Raw genomic sequence first — 17,590 nt, forward strand, 5'->3', positions numbered from 1 at the left:
TTATTCAATACTTGTAAGGTAATAGGCGATTTATGTGTAACCTCTACATGAAGAAACATCTTGCTGTTTTATTTGTGTAATTTTGTTCAATGATCATTTTCCTATTTATATGCATGCTGGCATTCTCTTCTTCCTTTTCCGTCACATCATTAATATACCTAGCTAACTCAATTTTCTGTAAATAATTATCTCTCCCAGGGAGATACAATGCATGTTAAAAAATGTAAAATGCATTCTGAAGCCGAAAATTCTATATGAGATTCAAAATGGATGTGATTACAGAACGTTAAAATACCCTACAAATCTAGAGTAAATACACATAAGATATTAACTTTTAACACATAGATGATCGTCGATTAAAAGTTGGCCAAAAGGGAATGTTAACTTCTAGTGCGTATTGATATTTGTGAAGACCAGCTAAGTCGGTTGAACTTAAGAAGATGAAGCGGGGAGATAATATCATGAAATTAGTAAAAATAATAGAAGGAAGCATTAGCGTTTATATGCTTAATCTGCCCACCAAAACTCAAAAGAGTTCCAGGTGCTCTTATGTCTCATGTTATAGACATGGGTTTACTTGTAGATGAGGAATTAAAGTATTCAGTCAACTCTTTTCTTTAACACATCGAAGAGTTGATTTTGTTACTCGAATGAACTGATTTTAATATTACTGATGAGATAGTTCAAGTTTTCAGGTAGTGCTTTGTGCAGTTTACTGTGGCAGTATGCCTCGAGTCAATTCACATTGTATTTGGGATATTGTTAATTATTTCCTATCTCTAGTTTTTGATTATGCATATTTCTTCTGACTTATGTACTGGATTCGAATGACTACTTTTGATGTGACTGGATGTTCTTATATCTGGGCATTGAGAAGTTCATCTTTACATTTTTTAAGATGCATATTTTGTGGAAGTACTTCTGCTCATTATTTGACGCAGTAGTGGGTGATTTTGATAATTTTTTGATATCTGACCTGACTTTCAGTAGTGGCTTGAATTGTGATATCTGAGATGGCTTTTAACATGATCCTTCATGCCTTTTAAGTACTTCTTTTGTATATTGATGTTAATAAATGTAATTCTTTAGTTATTTATCTGCTATTGCTTCAGGCCCAGAAAGCAAAGGATAAAGAAGATGATGACCATCTAATGGAAACGTTAGATAAAGATTTCACGTCCTTAGCCCAAAAAGAGGCACTAATGTCTTTAACACAACCAAGTAAGATAAATGCCCTAAAAGCTATTGCAAACAAAAGCAGCACCAGTCAGCCGAGTAAAGGACCATCCAGTTCAGGAGACAAAGAATACTCTAAAAGGGTAAGAGATGTATGACTGATTCTCGATTCTATTTACTTTTACTTTAAATATAATCATTTATCTGTCTTCAATTGTTTGTTCTAATTTGAGCCTTACCCGAAGTATGTATTTGATGGCAACTGTAGATGTTAACTATTTCCTTGTGAATTTTGCTAATTCAGAAATTGATTGCTTGTTTTATGAAGCTGCTCCTTATGGTTTCTCAGAAACCACTGGCGTAAAGAGGGGGCAAATTTCTTTCTTAGGCAATCCTCCTTTTAGAAACTTATTCTTGTTTTTCTGAAATTTTCAACAACATAGTTGGATGGATAAAGCATAAAAAGCTATGTAACTATGGAGCAATTCCTTTGTTTCTTTTGTACACTTTTTTTTCCCGTTCTTCTGAAACAACTGCCTTCGGGACTTCCAGTGGATGCTGAAACATATTTCTGTCTCTCTACATTATTTTTTTTTGGTAGAGCAATATGCTACTACCTATGTTATTTGGGTACTTAAAATCAGAAGCCTTACCGGACCCGTACCCATACCTGTACTGAAACTTCTTGGATGCTTCTTGAATATATGCATATTTTCATTCAAGCATATATTCAATTATATAATACATGTTTTAATTGAAAACAATCTTCATACACTTCTTGGACATATGTTCTACACTTCACATCTATTTCTTATATATTAATCTATGTAAATGAAAAAACAATATTGATCTTATGTAAATTATTAATATATATATATATATATATATATATATATATATATATATATATATTATATATTATATATATATTTATATATATATATATATATATATATATATGAGAAAAATGGGTATACTGGTACAAGCACAAATTTTGTGCTTTGGTAGTGAGGTGTCTCATTCCCATCCACTCATTCAATTGGGTGGACTGCATTCAACCCATGTGAATGTGGCCCCCCATTTAATGAGTGGAGGTAATATGCCATCTCATTACCAAGCACAAATTTTGTGCTTGAGTACAAGGCATACCCATATTCCTCTCTCTCTCTCTCTCTCTCTCTCTCTCTATATATATATATATATATATATATATATATATATATATATATATATATATATATATATATATAGCTGTGTCCTTGTACCCTACCTTTCACAAATTCGTTGTGTCGCGCATTCCGTAACACGTACACATGCAACTTATGCTACTACACTTCTATGAGCACAGTCAAATGCAGAAGTTTCTTTATTTTCTTTTCTAGCAAAGGTTGCAAAGGTTTCTCTGTATTCATGTTAGATGTGGTGCAGTTTTCAGTTCCATCACATTTCTGAAGTCAATAGTTTCTTTTTGATGGTGTGAAAGGTTAGTTTTTATTCATTACCGAATGATCATAAGAAATACAAACTCGAACTCAAAAACTCCCACCTGATAAGTACAAGGACACTTATCAGATACAAAAAACTCCTATATAAGTAAAGCCCTCACAACTATACATAGTATACTCAAATCAAAAATTTCAACACCTCAATCACCTCTGTACACAACATACTAACAGCAGTTGTAATTCTTTTGAAGTCAAAAGCATCTCCACCTGCAATCCATATTGAACATATCATGTTCCCTCTACCTGCAGTCCACAAACAGCAGCATCGGAGAGAAAGTACCCTCTTATTACTCCCAGCTATTATAAGAAACGAATTCAGGAAAGATGCAAAGTTTTCTGCACCATTCTCAATTACTCAATGAGTCAGATGTCTTTTTAGTGGAGCTCAACTTTAATTTTTAGCAAGAATTGAATCTTTATGAATGAAGACTCCTCTGGTGATACACTTCTAAATATAACATCATTTAGTGCAGACCACACCATGTAGACACTAGCAGCTAGAGAAGCTCTCAGAAACTGAGCTTTAACCCCTTTGGCTCTCCATTTTCTCAAAAACTCCTCTGGTGAATCTTACTAAAACTTCACTGATAAATTAGTAGCTGCAGTAGTAATTGGCGATCACATACATGGATTCCATTTAGTTTACATATAAGTTGCTGGTATTAACCTTCGAGGGGTTGCAATTTTTGACCCGACCCACTTACCCGCCCCGACCCCACCCGTTATTAATGGGTATGGGTCAGCGTATAAGGGTTTGGGTCATATATGGGTTGACCCAAACTACCCATTTATTAAACGGGTCAGTTCGGCTCAACCCTGAGCTACGATGTCCGGACACATTAAAAGGCCCCACGAATCCGTGTCCAACACGTGTTGGACGCGGATTCGCTGAGGATTCGTGGCAGATACGGTTCTAAGAAAAAAAACCGTATTCACAATCCAATAACCCATGATTTGAAGTTTATTGCTTATTGGGTTAAAAAACAAATGGTTTTTGAACCCGAAAATCCAATCCATACCCAAAATTTCCTAACAACCTGATCCTCTGCCTATTATTTCTCTTTTCCATCTTCGTCTTTGAACCCTGAAAACCTCTATTCTCAAGATGCTCGATGCGGATTAAAAACGTTCAAAGAGAGCTAGAGAAGCAATTGAGAATACAATTACAAAAAATTCGTGAGTAATTTTGAGTTTTTTCTAACTTTTGCGGTTTTCAGAATTGACTAGTCTCTGACAATTTCTAATTGAGTTAGGATTTTTGTTATTTCTCTTTTTAGTTTCTGTTCTTTCTCTTTTATCTCACTTTTCTACATGTAATAGAGAAATTTGGGATTTGATTAACTAAGTTGATAGTTTGCTTGATTGGGTTCAAAAGTGGTTTGAAGCTAAAAATTTTGCCAGAAATTAGAGAGTTCTTTATTGAAGTTCTGTATACAAATTGCTTGTATAAATTTGGACATGTTTTGATTATGTTTTGAGTGAATGGATTTTAATTTTTCTTTGTTTTGTCAGATTTTTGTAAATGTCTTTCTAAAGATTTGTCATTCTTTTGTCAGATTTTCTTTGTTGTGATCATGTTTCTAACCGAATAATTTGGTTCAGTACTTGTATAATAATTTTCAGTTAATTTGTCAGTGTGATGTTCAATTACATATTCTCGCAGTTTTTTGTATTGTTTATTACATAAATCAAGATATCATGATATACATGTATTGATCACACTAATTCTTCTATCACGATTCTTGGTTTTCATCTTGTCTTCTAATCTTTGAAAGATCATCACCTGCAACATGCATATACAATTAGTTCTTTGTTCATAATATGCATAGTAAAATTAACATACACATGCTGTAGCTATTTTAATTATATGTATGTGTGTGTGTGTGTGTACACAAACATACTAGCCGTGTCCCTGTATCCCAACTTTCATAAATTTGCTGTGTCCGTGTCCGCACCTATATCCATGCAACCTAGAACCTAAGTGACCCATTTACCCATTTATTGACCCGTTCGGGTAACCCACGGTAAATCATTTCATTCATCAAGCGATTCATATGTTACTTCTCTCTGTATCTTCAATTGACTCTCACCTTGTTTGCTATTTTCTCTCTCTTGGACCTCTCTCTCTTTCTCTCTAAAAGGGTCACCTGAACCTCTGCTTGAAGATCTCATCTAATCTGTAGGGTGTTAGATTTGATTGGTAATGTAGATTATATGAGGGTTATCTTGAAGATCTCATTTAATCTCCAGGGTTTAGCTTTGATTAGATCTGCGAGTTTTAGCTTCGATTGGTAATAAACATCGGATCTTTAGCTTCATATTTTGAATTAGTCCCTCAACAATTGAAATTGTGATTAACTGATTATATCCCCCAATTTTAAAGTTATTTTAAAAATTAGTCCCTCACAACTTTGGCATTGCTATTGGATCCCTTCTAGTCTCATAAGGTTTTCCAGTTTAATCCTCCCAGTTTCTACTACTTATTTAATTGGAGGGCCTATTTTGAAACAATTTATTAGAAATGGGGACTTAATCGTAATTTCAGTGATTTGAGTGATCACTTTTGAAACAAATTTAGAATTTAGGGACTTAGTAGCAATTTCAGTGAATTGAGGGATTAATATATATTAAAGATTTAATGGGCTATCATAGAAAAGTAAAAAACCCAATCCTTAACAATGGCTTGAGTTCACGAATGATTTTCCTGTTGATTTATCCTTCCTGCATTTCAATTGTCATAAAAAATGCTCACAACGTTAAGGTTTGTGTCATAAACTTGTTTAAAATGTGAACCTAATTCATGATGGCATAAACTTTTGGCTTACATATGACTGCCCCATAAGAGTTCTGTCCATTTCATATTGACCTTCCAACAATAGAAAAATTGCATACGTTATACGAGCAGCAGCAATATATGGGTTATTCGGTAACTCGAGTTGGGTTGGGTAACCCATTTAATAAATGTGACGGTAACCATGACCTCATCATTATGTGGGTTGGGTCAAAATTGACCCAGACTGATCCGACTCGACCAGTGTGCCACCCCTACTTCCCCTCTTATCTGATGTTGTGTCATATTTGCTTGTACATGTCTCTTTAATTTCTGGATTCGTCATTCCCCTTTCTAGTTTATAGATTTAATTTTTATTCATGTTGTTTTGTAGGAAAAACCTGACACTTATGACAAACTTGTCAAAGAGATGTCATTGGATATGCGTGCTCGTCCATCAGACCGGACAAAGACTCCAGAAGAAATTGCTCAAGAAGAAAGAGAACGACTTGAAACATTAGAGGTAAATTAGCCCCATTTGGAAGTGTCTACTAAACCATTCCAACTCCCTTAAGAATGTATATTTGTTACTCTAATGTTTGTTTTAATTGTAATTCGTAGGAAGAGCGCAGAAAAAGGATGGTTGCTGCTGATGATTCCTCTGTTGAGGACGACAGTGATGGGGAAGATGACTATTTGAGGCCAAATAAAATCAAAGCTCTCTCAGGGGATGACCTTGGCGATTCATTTTCAGTTGAGGAGGAAATAAGAAATAAAAACGGCTGGGTTGATGACATATATGAGAATGAAGCTGCAAGCAATGAAGATGAGGGCAGCACATCATCTGAGGGTTCAGAAAGTGATGCTGATGATCGTGACGGGACTGGCGATGAGGATGGCGATGATGACGATGGTCCAACTTGTCATGAGCCTGGGAATATGTCCTTTAAAGATTGGGAGCAAAGTGGTGATGACGAGCTTGGTCTTGATGCAGAACATGCAGATGATGCTGATGAGAGGCAGCTTCCTAGAAAGAACATAGATTTGGAAGAAATGAAATCTATATGTTATAACAAAACTAGTTTTTCGGAGAAGCATGCTACACCCAAACAAGAGGCTCTTCCCTTTGTAATTGACGCCCCAAACAACTTCAGAGAGTTCTGTTCCTTGCTTGAAAACCGTTCAGATGGAGAAGTAGTTGAGGCTATTAATCGCATCCGTGCATGTAATTCGATAAGGCTATCTGCAAATAACCGTGAGAAAATGCGAGTATGTTTCTTAGCTTTATAAATAGTAGTGCTCATACATTTAATAATAAATTCAAATCGTTTTATAACGAGGTTATTTTAATGACAAAAAAATAAATGTTTTAATCATCATTCTCAAAAGACTGATTATTACTTCATTAACATACTTGATATTCATCTTGCAGGTGTTTTATGGTATTCTTTTGAATTATTATGCAGTCTCGGCAACTCGAAGACCACTAAATGTCAAGATATTGAATTCTCTTGTTAAACCATTGATGGAAATTAGCGTAGAAACTCCATTTTTTGCAGCAATTTGTGCTCGGGAGTGGCTAATAAACATAAGAACAAAACTTTGCAAGGATATAAAGATCCCAGGTCAGATCATTATATATTACAAAGTTGTTTACTCTATATGTATCTGTGAATCTTGTTTCATTTGTTGGATAATTTTAACCCTGCAGAGAAGAGTAGCTGGCCATCTTTGAGGACTCTGCTTCTGTTGAGACTCTGGTCATTAATCTTTCCTTGCTCTGACTTCCGCCATGTTGTTATGACTCCTGCAATCCTCCTGATGTGCGAGTATCTGATGCGCTGTCCTATAATATCTGGCCGGGATGTCGCTGTTGGATCTTTTTTGTGTTCGATGGCGCTTTCTGTGAGTGTGTTTCGAAATATTAATTAATCCTTTTTTAATGATGAATGTTAATTTAGGTTCTTAAAGACCATTCTCGTAAGGACAATCAGCCAAGACTAATTTCAGTTAAATGTGAGAAACAAATGATAGTGGTCTGCCAGCTTACCTTTATTTATCTAACTTAATTGTCATTACATGACTCCCTGTTTCATTCTAGGGACATGTATAATTGAGAGGGAGCATTTATGTTTATTCTGTTGAATGCACCCTATGCTCGGAGATTTATTTATACATGGGTTCATGACTTCTGATAGACTTAATAGTCTATTATTATTGCACTTTTTTTTCTGAAGTGTATTTTTTGATTAAGGGTTATCAAAAGTTAAAATCAATGTGGAATATTTTTTTATGGTCATATAAATTAGAGGCTTAACCAAGGGTATACTAATATGCATTGTCAAGAGAAGCAAAGAAATTGTTGATATGCGCCCTTCAACTTGGTATCTTTAGCTTGGTTTTAATATAAATCATTCTAGAACTTTTTATTGTCAGATTCCAGTATATAAACAATCACTTCAACTTGAGTTGAGTTCAAAGGGTTCTGTGCATGAAATTTAATTTTGATTTTAGGTTAAACACTTTCAAGTCCACAACATTAAATTCAGTTTTATTCTGTGCATATTCTAATCCATGAATTTGGTTTGAGTTCTAGGACATTTTGATATATGAAATTTAGTTTCTGGACATTCTTATTTAATAGAATTTAGTTTCTGGACATTCTTATTTAAAGAGTTTCAGTTTCAGTTTTGTTTCATTTTAAAGACATTACTGTCCATACAATTTTGAAATTGTAATTTATTCAGTTTAAGTGACATTCCGATGCTTAAATTGTAAATTTTTTTTTTCAGTTTAATGATCTTCCAGTCCATAGATTTGGAAATTTGCAATTTATTTAGTCTACAGGTATTTCAATATTTAGAATTTATATTTTATTTTAATTTAGATATTTTCCTAGATATTTTCCGCTCCATAATTTGGTAAATTTTTTTTGTTTAATAATACTTTGGTTCATACATGATCTTTTTTATATAATTTCTTATGGTTTAGAGACATAACGGTCCATAAATACGATGTTTTTGACCAAGTTAAGTCTTAAGTTTTTTTTTTGGTCCATAAAGAATTCATGATCCTTATGGTTTCTTCTAGTGTAGGACTTTGCGGTCCTGTTTGGAATTTGTAATTTGTATAGTTTAGGGGCATTCTAGTATATAAATTTGGAATGTTGCAATTACCTTTTTATCTTTTTCTTTCTTTCTTTCCTTTTTTTTGGTTGAGGGACAATCTAGTGTGTGAAATCAGAGTTTCACAATTTATCCAATTTAGGAAAAATTCCGGTCTGTATTGGTCCTGTTTGGAATTTGTAATTTGTATAGTTTAGGGGCATTCTAGTATATAAATTTGGAATGTTGCAATTACCTTTTTATCTTTTTCTTTCTTTCTTTCCTTTTTTTTGGTTGAGGGACAATCTAGTGTGTGAAATCAGAGTTTCACAATTTATCCAATTTAGGAAAAATTCCGGTCTGTATTGGTCCTGTTTGGAATTTGTAATTTGTATAGTTTAGGGGCATTCTAGTATATAAATTTGGAATGTTGCAATTACCTTTTTATCTTTTTCTTTCTTTCTTTCCTTTTTTTTGGTTGAGGGACAATCTAGTGTGTGAAATCAGAGTTTCACAATTTATCCAATTTAGGAAAAATTCCGGTCTGTAGAATTTGTAAGTTTAGTTAAGGGACATTCTGGTCTATAATTTGCAAAAAAATTTCCTTTTTTTTTATTTAGGGATATTCTGGTCCATAAGAATTCTGATAGACCAATTTAAACAAATTAGTAAGCTAGACGACCTGAAGGAATCCCATAAGCTCGATAAATGTTTAACCAAATTAGCAAGCTAGATTGCCTAATCCCTTAGTGGTGAACCTTTTTATCAAATTAGTAATATATTTGGGCCTGAAAGAATTCTCTAACTGCAATAACCTTTTATAGATTAGTATGCTAGAAAGCCTGAATGAATCCTCTTAGTGCAGTAAGTTATTTTTTAATTAGCATATTGGAGGCCAAATGAAGTGTTCTAGCTGCGATGTATATTTTTGTATAAAATTTGTGTATATTAATGGGTATAAAATTATTGCATTAGAGGGCCCAAGGGAATCCTCAAAAAACATGGTCTTTGACAACTCGAAGCAAACAATGCATAATGCTGACTATGATATACACGTTGAATAATGTGTCCATTGTGTTGAACACGAAATGCCTACAATGAGTACTAAAGGAGAGGTCGACAAGGTTGCAGCAAGCTCCATAGAGTACAATGAGCATGGTGAAAACTGAGCCGAGGTTGCGGCAAACTCAATGGAGATATAAAATTACAGATATCCACAAGTGTGTCAATAATTGGTGGAGGCTTCACAGAATGACTGTAATTTTGAGTTTGCAGCCAGCCAAATGGAGAAATTTTTCTGCAGGAGAGGTGCTACATTATGCTTGATTGAGAATGAGAAAGGGTGTGTGCATTAGGGAGAGGGAGAAAGGATTAGTAAGAGGGGGTTACATGGAGTCGATTCGTTTTTTTGTATTTATGCTTGGTCTAGTGTGGGCTAATATAAGGGGTGTGGTTCTGTGTGCATGCCTTCGTGTTGATACCTTCTTTCCTTTTATTTTTTGTTGCATTCTCTCAGATGATCAGATCATTTGGGTGAGTATGGATTTTTTTTTTCATTTGTTAAATCTCATGATTTTATCAAGTAGTGGGGAGAGGGAGGTATCTTCCAGTTATGATTGGCTGTAGGAAGTGGAGAGAGTAATTTGAGAGATCAGGGATAATTTAGAAAATGTAGCATAATTGGAGAGATTAGGGATAGTTTAGCTGTTTAGGAAATGTAGCAGTGGATGTACTTGCGGTAGGCTTGGATGCATTTTATTTGGTAATACCATTGGCAGTAGGGGTGCATTCGGTACGGATATGACTCAGATATGATACTTACCATATTCACGTCCGCTTACCCATCTCGGATACGGATACGGATACGGATATACCTCGGTGAGGAAAAATCATATCCATATCCGCTAAAATCGGATACGGTTACAGATACATGTGGATATATAAACGGATATGCATGCGGATACAAAACGGATATGAGAAAACTAGATTTGTATTGAGAAAAACATAGTTCATGTGATACAAAAGAGTTCTTTAATATGTTCATTATAACTGGAAAACTAAAATTAGATATCTTGATCATCAAAATTAACTACAAACCCATAATGTAAGAATTAAAACTATCGTAAGAGCATGACTAATATGTATTCAGATATTTCGGATACGGGTCTCTAGATATTTTACTATAAATAACCATATCCGTATCCTAACGGATAAAATTACGGATATTTCGTCGGATATGGATACGGATGCATATTATTTGGTAACACCACTAACAGTATCAAGGAATAGCCTGATTGTGCTGAATATATTCGACTTGGTTTTGATTGGCTCTTATCTTGCATATGTTTGAGCTGAAATTTAATAGGACTTTGTTGTCCTTGAAATATCTACTTTTCTTACTTTCTTTGAGCTTTATGATATGAAGTCAAATTTTCCAGGGATAGGATATACTGACCTATCACTTTGCTATGTTTTTTCTTTCTTTTGAGTGCATCCTTTACCTTCAACACTCGTACTTTATTGAACATATAGGTGGCGAAACAATCTCAGAAGTTCTGTCCTGAGGCTATAAATTTTCTGCAAACCCTTCTGATGTCTAGTTTTCAGTCAGACCGAAAAGCACTACAAAATTCTGCGGTATGTCTCGCAACTTTAATGTTGCTGCATGACCCTTGGACTTTATTCTAGACAATTGACAGTTTATTGATATTCTCAGTATGTAAATGCTAACGTTAAGCACAAGCTTTGGCACTACAGGACCATCTTATGGAGCTAAGGACAGCACATCCCTGGCTACTAATATGTGATCAAGTAAATGAAGTGCATCCTATTGATTTCTTCATTGTCATGGACATGGACGTGGACTCACCCTTTTTTTGTTCTGATAGTTTCAAGTAAGTACTTATTGCTATCTATTAACATTGTTATGTATTCGCTTCCCATAAGCTTTGGTTTTTATACCTTTTTATTTTTTGATGACAGGGCTAGCATTCTTGTAACTGTTCTTGAAACATTAAAAGGATTTATTAACATATATGAAAAATTGAGCGCATTTTCAGAAATATTCTCACCAGTTTCTGAGTTGTTGCATGAAGTGCTAAAGAAAGCGAACTTACCAAGCTTGTTACAAGATAATGTGAGAGATATTATTGATTTGATAAAGATAAAAGTTGATGAACATCAAATGTGGAGGCGACCACTTCTAATGCGGAAACAGAAGCCTGTTCCAATCAAATTAATAAATCCAAAGTTCGAGGAAAGGTATATATTTCTCTTGCCAGTAACTATTTTTCAATATTATGGAGAATCCTTGTACTCATCACCCCTCACCCCTCTCAAGCACACAAACGCACATGCACACACACAAAACAAACAAATATCCCCATCTTTATCAAAATTGGAAGGGAGGAATGAAAAGGCTGAAGATATTTAAGTTTTGAGTTCCTTACCTTCTGATGTTTCCGCAACATCTGTGGCTAGTTGATTCAATTATAATAAATTCTTTGCAGCTTTGTCAAGGGTAGAGATTATGATCCTGATAGAGAAAGGGCAGAGAGAAAGAAACTGAAGAAACTTTTGAAGAGTGAAGCCAAGGGTGCCATAAGGGAGCTACGTAAGGATAATCACTTCATATTTGGATTGAAGGAAAAGGATAGGCTGCAGCAAGAAGACGAACGAGCAGAAAAATACGGTAAGGCAATGGCTTTTCTTCAAGAACAGGAGCATGCCTTCAAATCAGGCCAATTGGGTAAAGGAAGAAAGAGAAAGAGATGAGGCCGGTATAATGTCTTTACGCAGGATTTTGCTACAAAGCTATTGAAGTATGCTGTCTTGAACTTTCCTCATCTGCTTTATTTGAGACGATTATTGTTAGTTCTTTTTAACCAGTAATTTGATCAATTATGCTCGTACTGGTAAATATTGTTGTCACTGCTCAGTTTATGTGTGTTTATTTAGGTGAATTAAAATGCTAATTGATTGATGGATCATGTTGATGCTTTGATGCCATACTTCTCCAATGCCTACTTTTAGGGAGTAAGCTGGCTGAAATAAAAATACCAATATGGATTTTCTTCTCTCGATCTCGTCGATTCGAAATTGGAATAAGACTGAAGTCCAATTTGACGCTGTCATCTTTCTTTTTCACTCTCTTCTTGATCTCCTATACTATGGATTAGTATAATTTCGATCATTTTCTTACAAAATTCTTCTTTTCTCTGTCACCAAATTCATTTCACCTCCCTGTTTCATTCCAAGCCCTTACTACCCAAAACCACAATCCAATTTTTGGATATTGATTTTATATTGATTCATGGTACGGTTCCTTATATAGATTGCATAACCACCAGTGCTTGAAACAGAAGAGACCTATGACTAACTGATTTTTTTGAGCTCTTTTAATTTGTTTTATGAATAACTACTGATTTTTGAAGCTCTTTTAATTCGTTTTATGAATAACTGTCTTTTTTAGATTATATTTTTAAATCTGATCATCTTTAACAGGATCAAATTCTGATTAGGTTTTTAAATCAACTTAGTTTATTTTCTATTTTCTTTAGGTGAAAGTGAAAGTTTATATTATGAGTATCCTTAATACTGGTCTTCAAGTTCAAACACACACGGACACGGGCACATAGTACATACACTTTGTTGACGTTGTCCCGGAAATGCTCTCAAGTGTACTATGACCTAAATATTGATTTATTAATCCTTTCCTTGGTAGAGTACATGCAATCTAATCTTTAAATAGTGTACCGCTTATCTATTATCATCATGAACCAAAGCATACCAAGAATCTGGTAATATGTATGTTTCCTAACTAATTGACAAGATGAAAGTTTAGGATGTTGTATTATAGTAAGGTGGACATTTGAAAGGTATATAGTAAGGTGGACATTTGAAAGGTATACTTTCTGATATGGGCTACAGGTACTAGTGTCAATAAATTTAGTGTTACTAGCATCACATAGTTCTTTGTTTTGCAATGGAAAACCTGAAAACTGCTCCCACGAGCTCTATTTTTTGTGTGCAGGGTGGGGGCAGTAGCTTATCAAACAGTCATATATGGGCTAAATGATAAAATGGTTGACTTGTGAAGTCCAGCTCAGAATATTATCTTATCCTTTAAATATTTGCATGTTTGCATTTAATCTATCATGATTTCCTCAATGAGGATTTTTTGTGTATAATTCTGTAAAATTCTTAATGAAACTTGTTTCTATGAATTAATATGGTGTATGATATTATTCTAAGAGACTGTAGTTGCATCTTCAAACTGTTCAAAATTTACAGAGCAAGTAGTTTATCTTAAGTACGTAGACAGTTCCATGCAGGCAGGCTGCTTCTCTTGGTCAGCTCTCAAAGCTCTTTACCTGCGATGCTTGTTGGCTTGTTTGTGAAAATTGGTTGCCTTTTAAACACTTAATTACAATCTTTTGTTCTTTTTCATTTGAAGCTTGTACGTCCTTCGAGTGTGTGCAAGAGATGAAGTTGCGGGAAAGCAGTGAACATCTATAGATCAAGCTGGGTAGATTTGGTTACTTAAGATTTCAGATCATCTTCAAGTCTAAATGTAACTGATTTGCATAAGCTATTAATGAGTTGTACTTACCAGGAACAAATATTCTGGATAAAACGCTGGTTATTGTAATGTTTTTGTTATTCTTGATATGTTATTCTATTCAATGGCCGTTAGGTATATTATTCTGTTTATGCTAAATACTTCTTGGATCTTGCAGGTCTTGGTTTTGTTATGGTCATTTGTTAATCTGATTCCGTCTTAAATATTGTTAACAGTTGTTCTTTTTCCTCAACTCTTGACTGTCCTTTGCATAGCAGTACGTTTTTGTTCTCCTATGAGAATCATTCTCTTGATTTAGTTTTCAAAACAGGCTTAACAGGGTTATCTTTCTCTCTGTAGATCCTGACAACAGCAAAATACAATCGTATACAAGCAAATGCTTACTTTTTTAAGCCCTAGCCGGGAGTAGAAGCTAAATACGGGTTAATAAAGTCGTTTTCTAAATTGAGTTTTACACTGGTATTTGGCTGCAATGAATTTTTGTTTATCGGAATCAATTTTGTATAATTGGATATAGCAAGAACAGATGATTGGCTCTCGTTAAAGACGTTCTTCTTGATTGGGAGAGGGTAAATAATGACTAAGCCTATCTAGTGATGTTGCCTAAAAATGCTACAAGTTTTCGGAGAAATTAATTATTAATGTAGAAAGAGATAATTGAGAGAGCAAAAATCCTAACTTCATTGATTTATTCAGATACTAGAGAGATATATATATAGTCATACAAATAGGGGTATGGTTAACGGGTCACAGCCCATTAACCCAATACCCAATAGACTTAATCTAACACCCCCCCTCAAGCTGGAGCATAAATATCCACCATGCCCAGCTTATCACATATAGTAGAAAACACCTTTGAAGAAGTAGCCTTGGTAAGAATATCAGCAAGTTGTTGTGAGGACGGAGTGAATGTGAGAGATACTATCTTCTTCTCCCAAGCATCTCTGACAAAATTGCAGTCAACTTCAATATGTTTTGTCCTCTCATGAAACACAAGATTCTGTGCAATATAAATGGCAGACTGGTTGTCACAATGCATTGGCATGGGTCCAGACTGAACAAAACCAAGCTCTGTCATAAACTTTCTTAGCCACACCATCTCACAAGCAGTGTGAGCCATTGCTCTATATTCGGCCTCTGCACTAGATCGTGATACTACATCTTGTTTCTTACTTCTCCAAGTCACAAGATTACCTCCAACAAAAGTACAAAATCCCGAGGTTGACTTTCGGTCTCCCATGTCTCCTGCGTAGCCAGCATCAGAGAAAGCCGAAATGTGAGTATGCCCATGCTTCTTATATAACAATCCCTTGCCAGGACAACTTTTGACATATGCCAAAATCTTCAGAGCTGCTGTCCAATGAACCTCTCTAGGTTTGTGCATAAACCTGCTCAGTACACCTACTGCAAAAGTAATATCAGGTCTGGTAACTGTCAAATATATTAGCTTCCCAATTAGTCTCCTATATCGTGCAGCATCATCTAGTAGAGAGGTATCATCACGCCACAAATCAACATTTGCCTCCATTGGAGTGCTTGCAGATTTGCATTCCAAAAGATTTGTTTCTTCTAGTAAATCTAGCACATACTTCCTTTGAGACAACAACAGACCATGTTTTTTATATGCAACTTCAATCCCAAGAAAATACTTTGGCTTTCCCATGTCCTTAGTGACAAAATGACGGTTTAGATACTCCTTAGTCTCAGCTAAGGCAACAGAGTCACTCCCAGTCAGCAGAATATCATCAACATATACGGCTAAAATAACCAAACCAGTTGTTGTGCGTCGAAGAAAGACAGAGTGATTAGACTGACAACGTTGAAAACCAACATTAGAAATAACCTTGCTGAACTTATCAAACCAAGCTCGAGGACTCTGCTTTAACCCATAGATGGCCTTTCTCAGCCTGCAGATAAGATTCTCCCCCTGAGCAACATACCCAGGAGGTTGCTCCATATAAACCTCCTCGTCCAAATCACCATAAAGGAAAGCATTCTTCACATCTAGTTGGTGCATCGCCCAATCCATATTAACAGCCAGAGAGAAAAGAATTCTGATGGAGTTGAGACGAGCAACGGGAGAAAAGGTTTCAAAATAGTCAATACCATATGTCTGGGTATATCCTTTAGCAACCAGGCGAGCTTTATATCTATCAACAGACCCATCAGGACGATATTTCAAGGTATACACCCATCTGCAGCCAACCACAGTCGCTCCAGCAGGTAGAGAGACCAAATCCCAAGTCCCTCTAGAAAGCAGTGCATTCATCTCCTCATCCATAGCCTGTTTCCAGGCGGGTACTAACAAAGCTTCCTCATGTGACCTGGGTAAAGATATAGTGGACAATGACAAAGCAAACTGACGAAATGATGAGGTGAGACGGTCATAAGAGACAAAAAGAGAGATATGATATTTTGGGCAAGACCGTTTACCTTTACGAAGAGCAATAGGAACATCTAAGTCAGAAGAGATATGAGGCTCGACATGAGATGGACCTGCAGCTGGAGAAGAAGAGTCAGCAGGAGCAGAGACAGGTGTATGTACTTTAGGACGGCGAGAGTATGTCAGTAGAGGCTTTGGTACAGTAGCCTCAGGAGCAGATACCAGAATAGTAGTGGGAGCCGTAGAAGGTAGTGGCACCTGTGGACTAACAAAGGTAGTGGAACCAGAGGAAAAAATATGGGACAGACTCAAAAAAGGTAACATCAGCAGAAACAAAATATCTCCTGGTGGTCGGATGATAGCACCTATACCCTTTTTGAGTACGTGAGTATCCAACAAACACACACTTAATGGACCTAGGAGATAATTTATCCAAACCAGCAGTCAAATCCTGAACAAAAACGTACAACCAAAAACTCGAGGAATCACAGAAAAACGTTTTTTAACAGGATAAAGACAGTGGAATGGTATCAAACCATCAAGAACACAGGAAGGCATGCGATTAATCAAATAACAGGCAGTGAGGACAGCATCCGACCACAAGTACTTTGGAATATTCATATGTATCATCAGTGTTCTAGAAACATCGAGAATATGTCCATGCTTCCTCTCAGCAACTCCATTTTGTTGTGAAGTGTGAGAGCATGAAGTTTGATGAATAATACCATTAAGAGCACAAAATTTTGAAACGTCATTTTTCATATATTCCAAAGCATTATCAGTACGAAGAATATGAACAAAGAATATGAACAGAAGTAGAGATTCATTATAAAAGAGTTCAATAACATGCGAGACTTCAGACCTCTCTTTCAACAAATATAGCCAAGTCATGCGAGAGAAATCATCAACAAAAACAATGAAATATCGAAAACCCTTCACAGAGGGAACACGACAAGGACCCCAGACATCAGAATGAACTAACTCAAACGCAAAACTACTGCGTTTATCGACACGACTCTGAAAAGAAGCACGATGGTGCTTACCCAGTTCACATGACTCACAACCTAAAGA

The 17,590-nt window shown here is 35.5% G+C and overlaps 1 protein-coding gene across 1 annotated transcript in view; it reads left to right on the plus strand.

The window, feature by feature from the left end:
• LOC109846582 (nucleolar protein 14) overlaps positions 1–14,255 on the plus strand; it is a 29,283-nt gene extending 15,028 nt beyond the window's left edge. Inside the window, exons 6-15 of the mRNA XM_020415832.1 lie at positions 1,113–1,319; positions 5,846–5,974; positions 6,073–6,720; positions 6,884–7,076; positions 7,163–7,356; positions 11,088–11,192; positions 11,313–11,449; positions 11,538–11,816; positions 12,065–12,376; positions 14,011–14,255. Of these exons, the coding sequence (XP_020271421.1) occupies positions 1,113–1,319; positions 5,846–5,974; positions 6,073–6,720; positions 6,884–7,076; positions 7,163–7,356; positions 11,088–11,192; positions 11,313–11,449; positions 11,538–11,816; positions 12,065–12,329 (2,157 nt within the window). The 3' untranslated portion in view covers positions 12,330–12,376; positions 14,011–14,255. The remainder of the gene's footprint in view (positions 1–1,112; positions 1,320–5,845; positions 5,975–6,072; positions 6,721–6,883; positions 7,077–7,162; positions 7,357–11,087; positions 11,193–11,312; positions 11,450–11,537; positions 11,817–12,064; positions 12,377–14,010) is intronic.

This window comes from Asparagus officinalis, chromosome 7 (assembly GCF_001876935.1).
Source record: "Asparagus officinalis chromosome 7, Aspof.V1, whole genome shotgun sequence".
Classification (NCBI taxonomy): Eukaryota; Viridiplantae; Streptophyta; class Magnoliopsida; order Asparagales; family Asparagaceae; genus Asparagus; species Asparagus officinalis.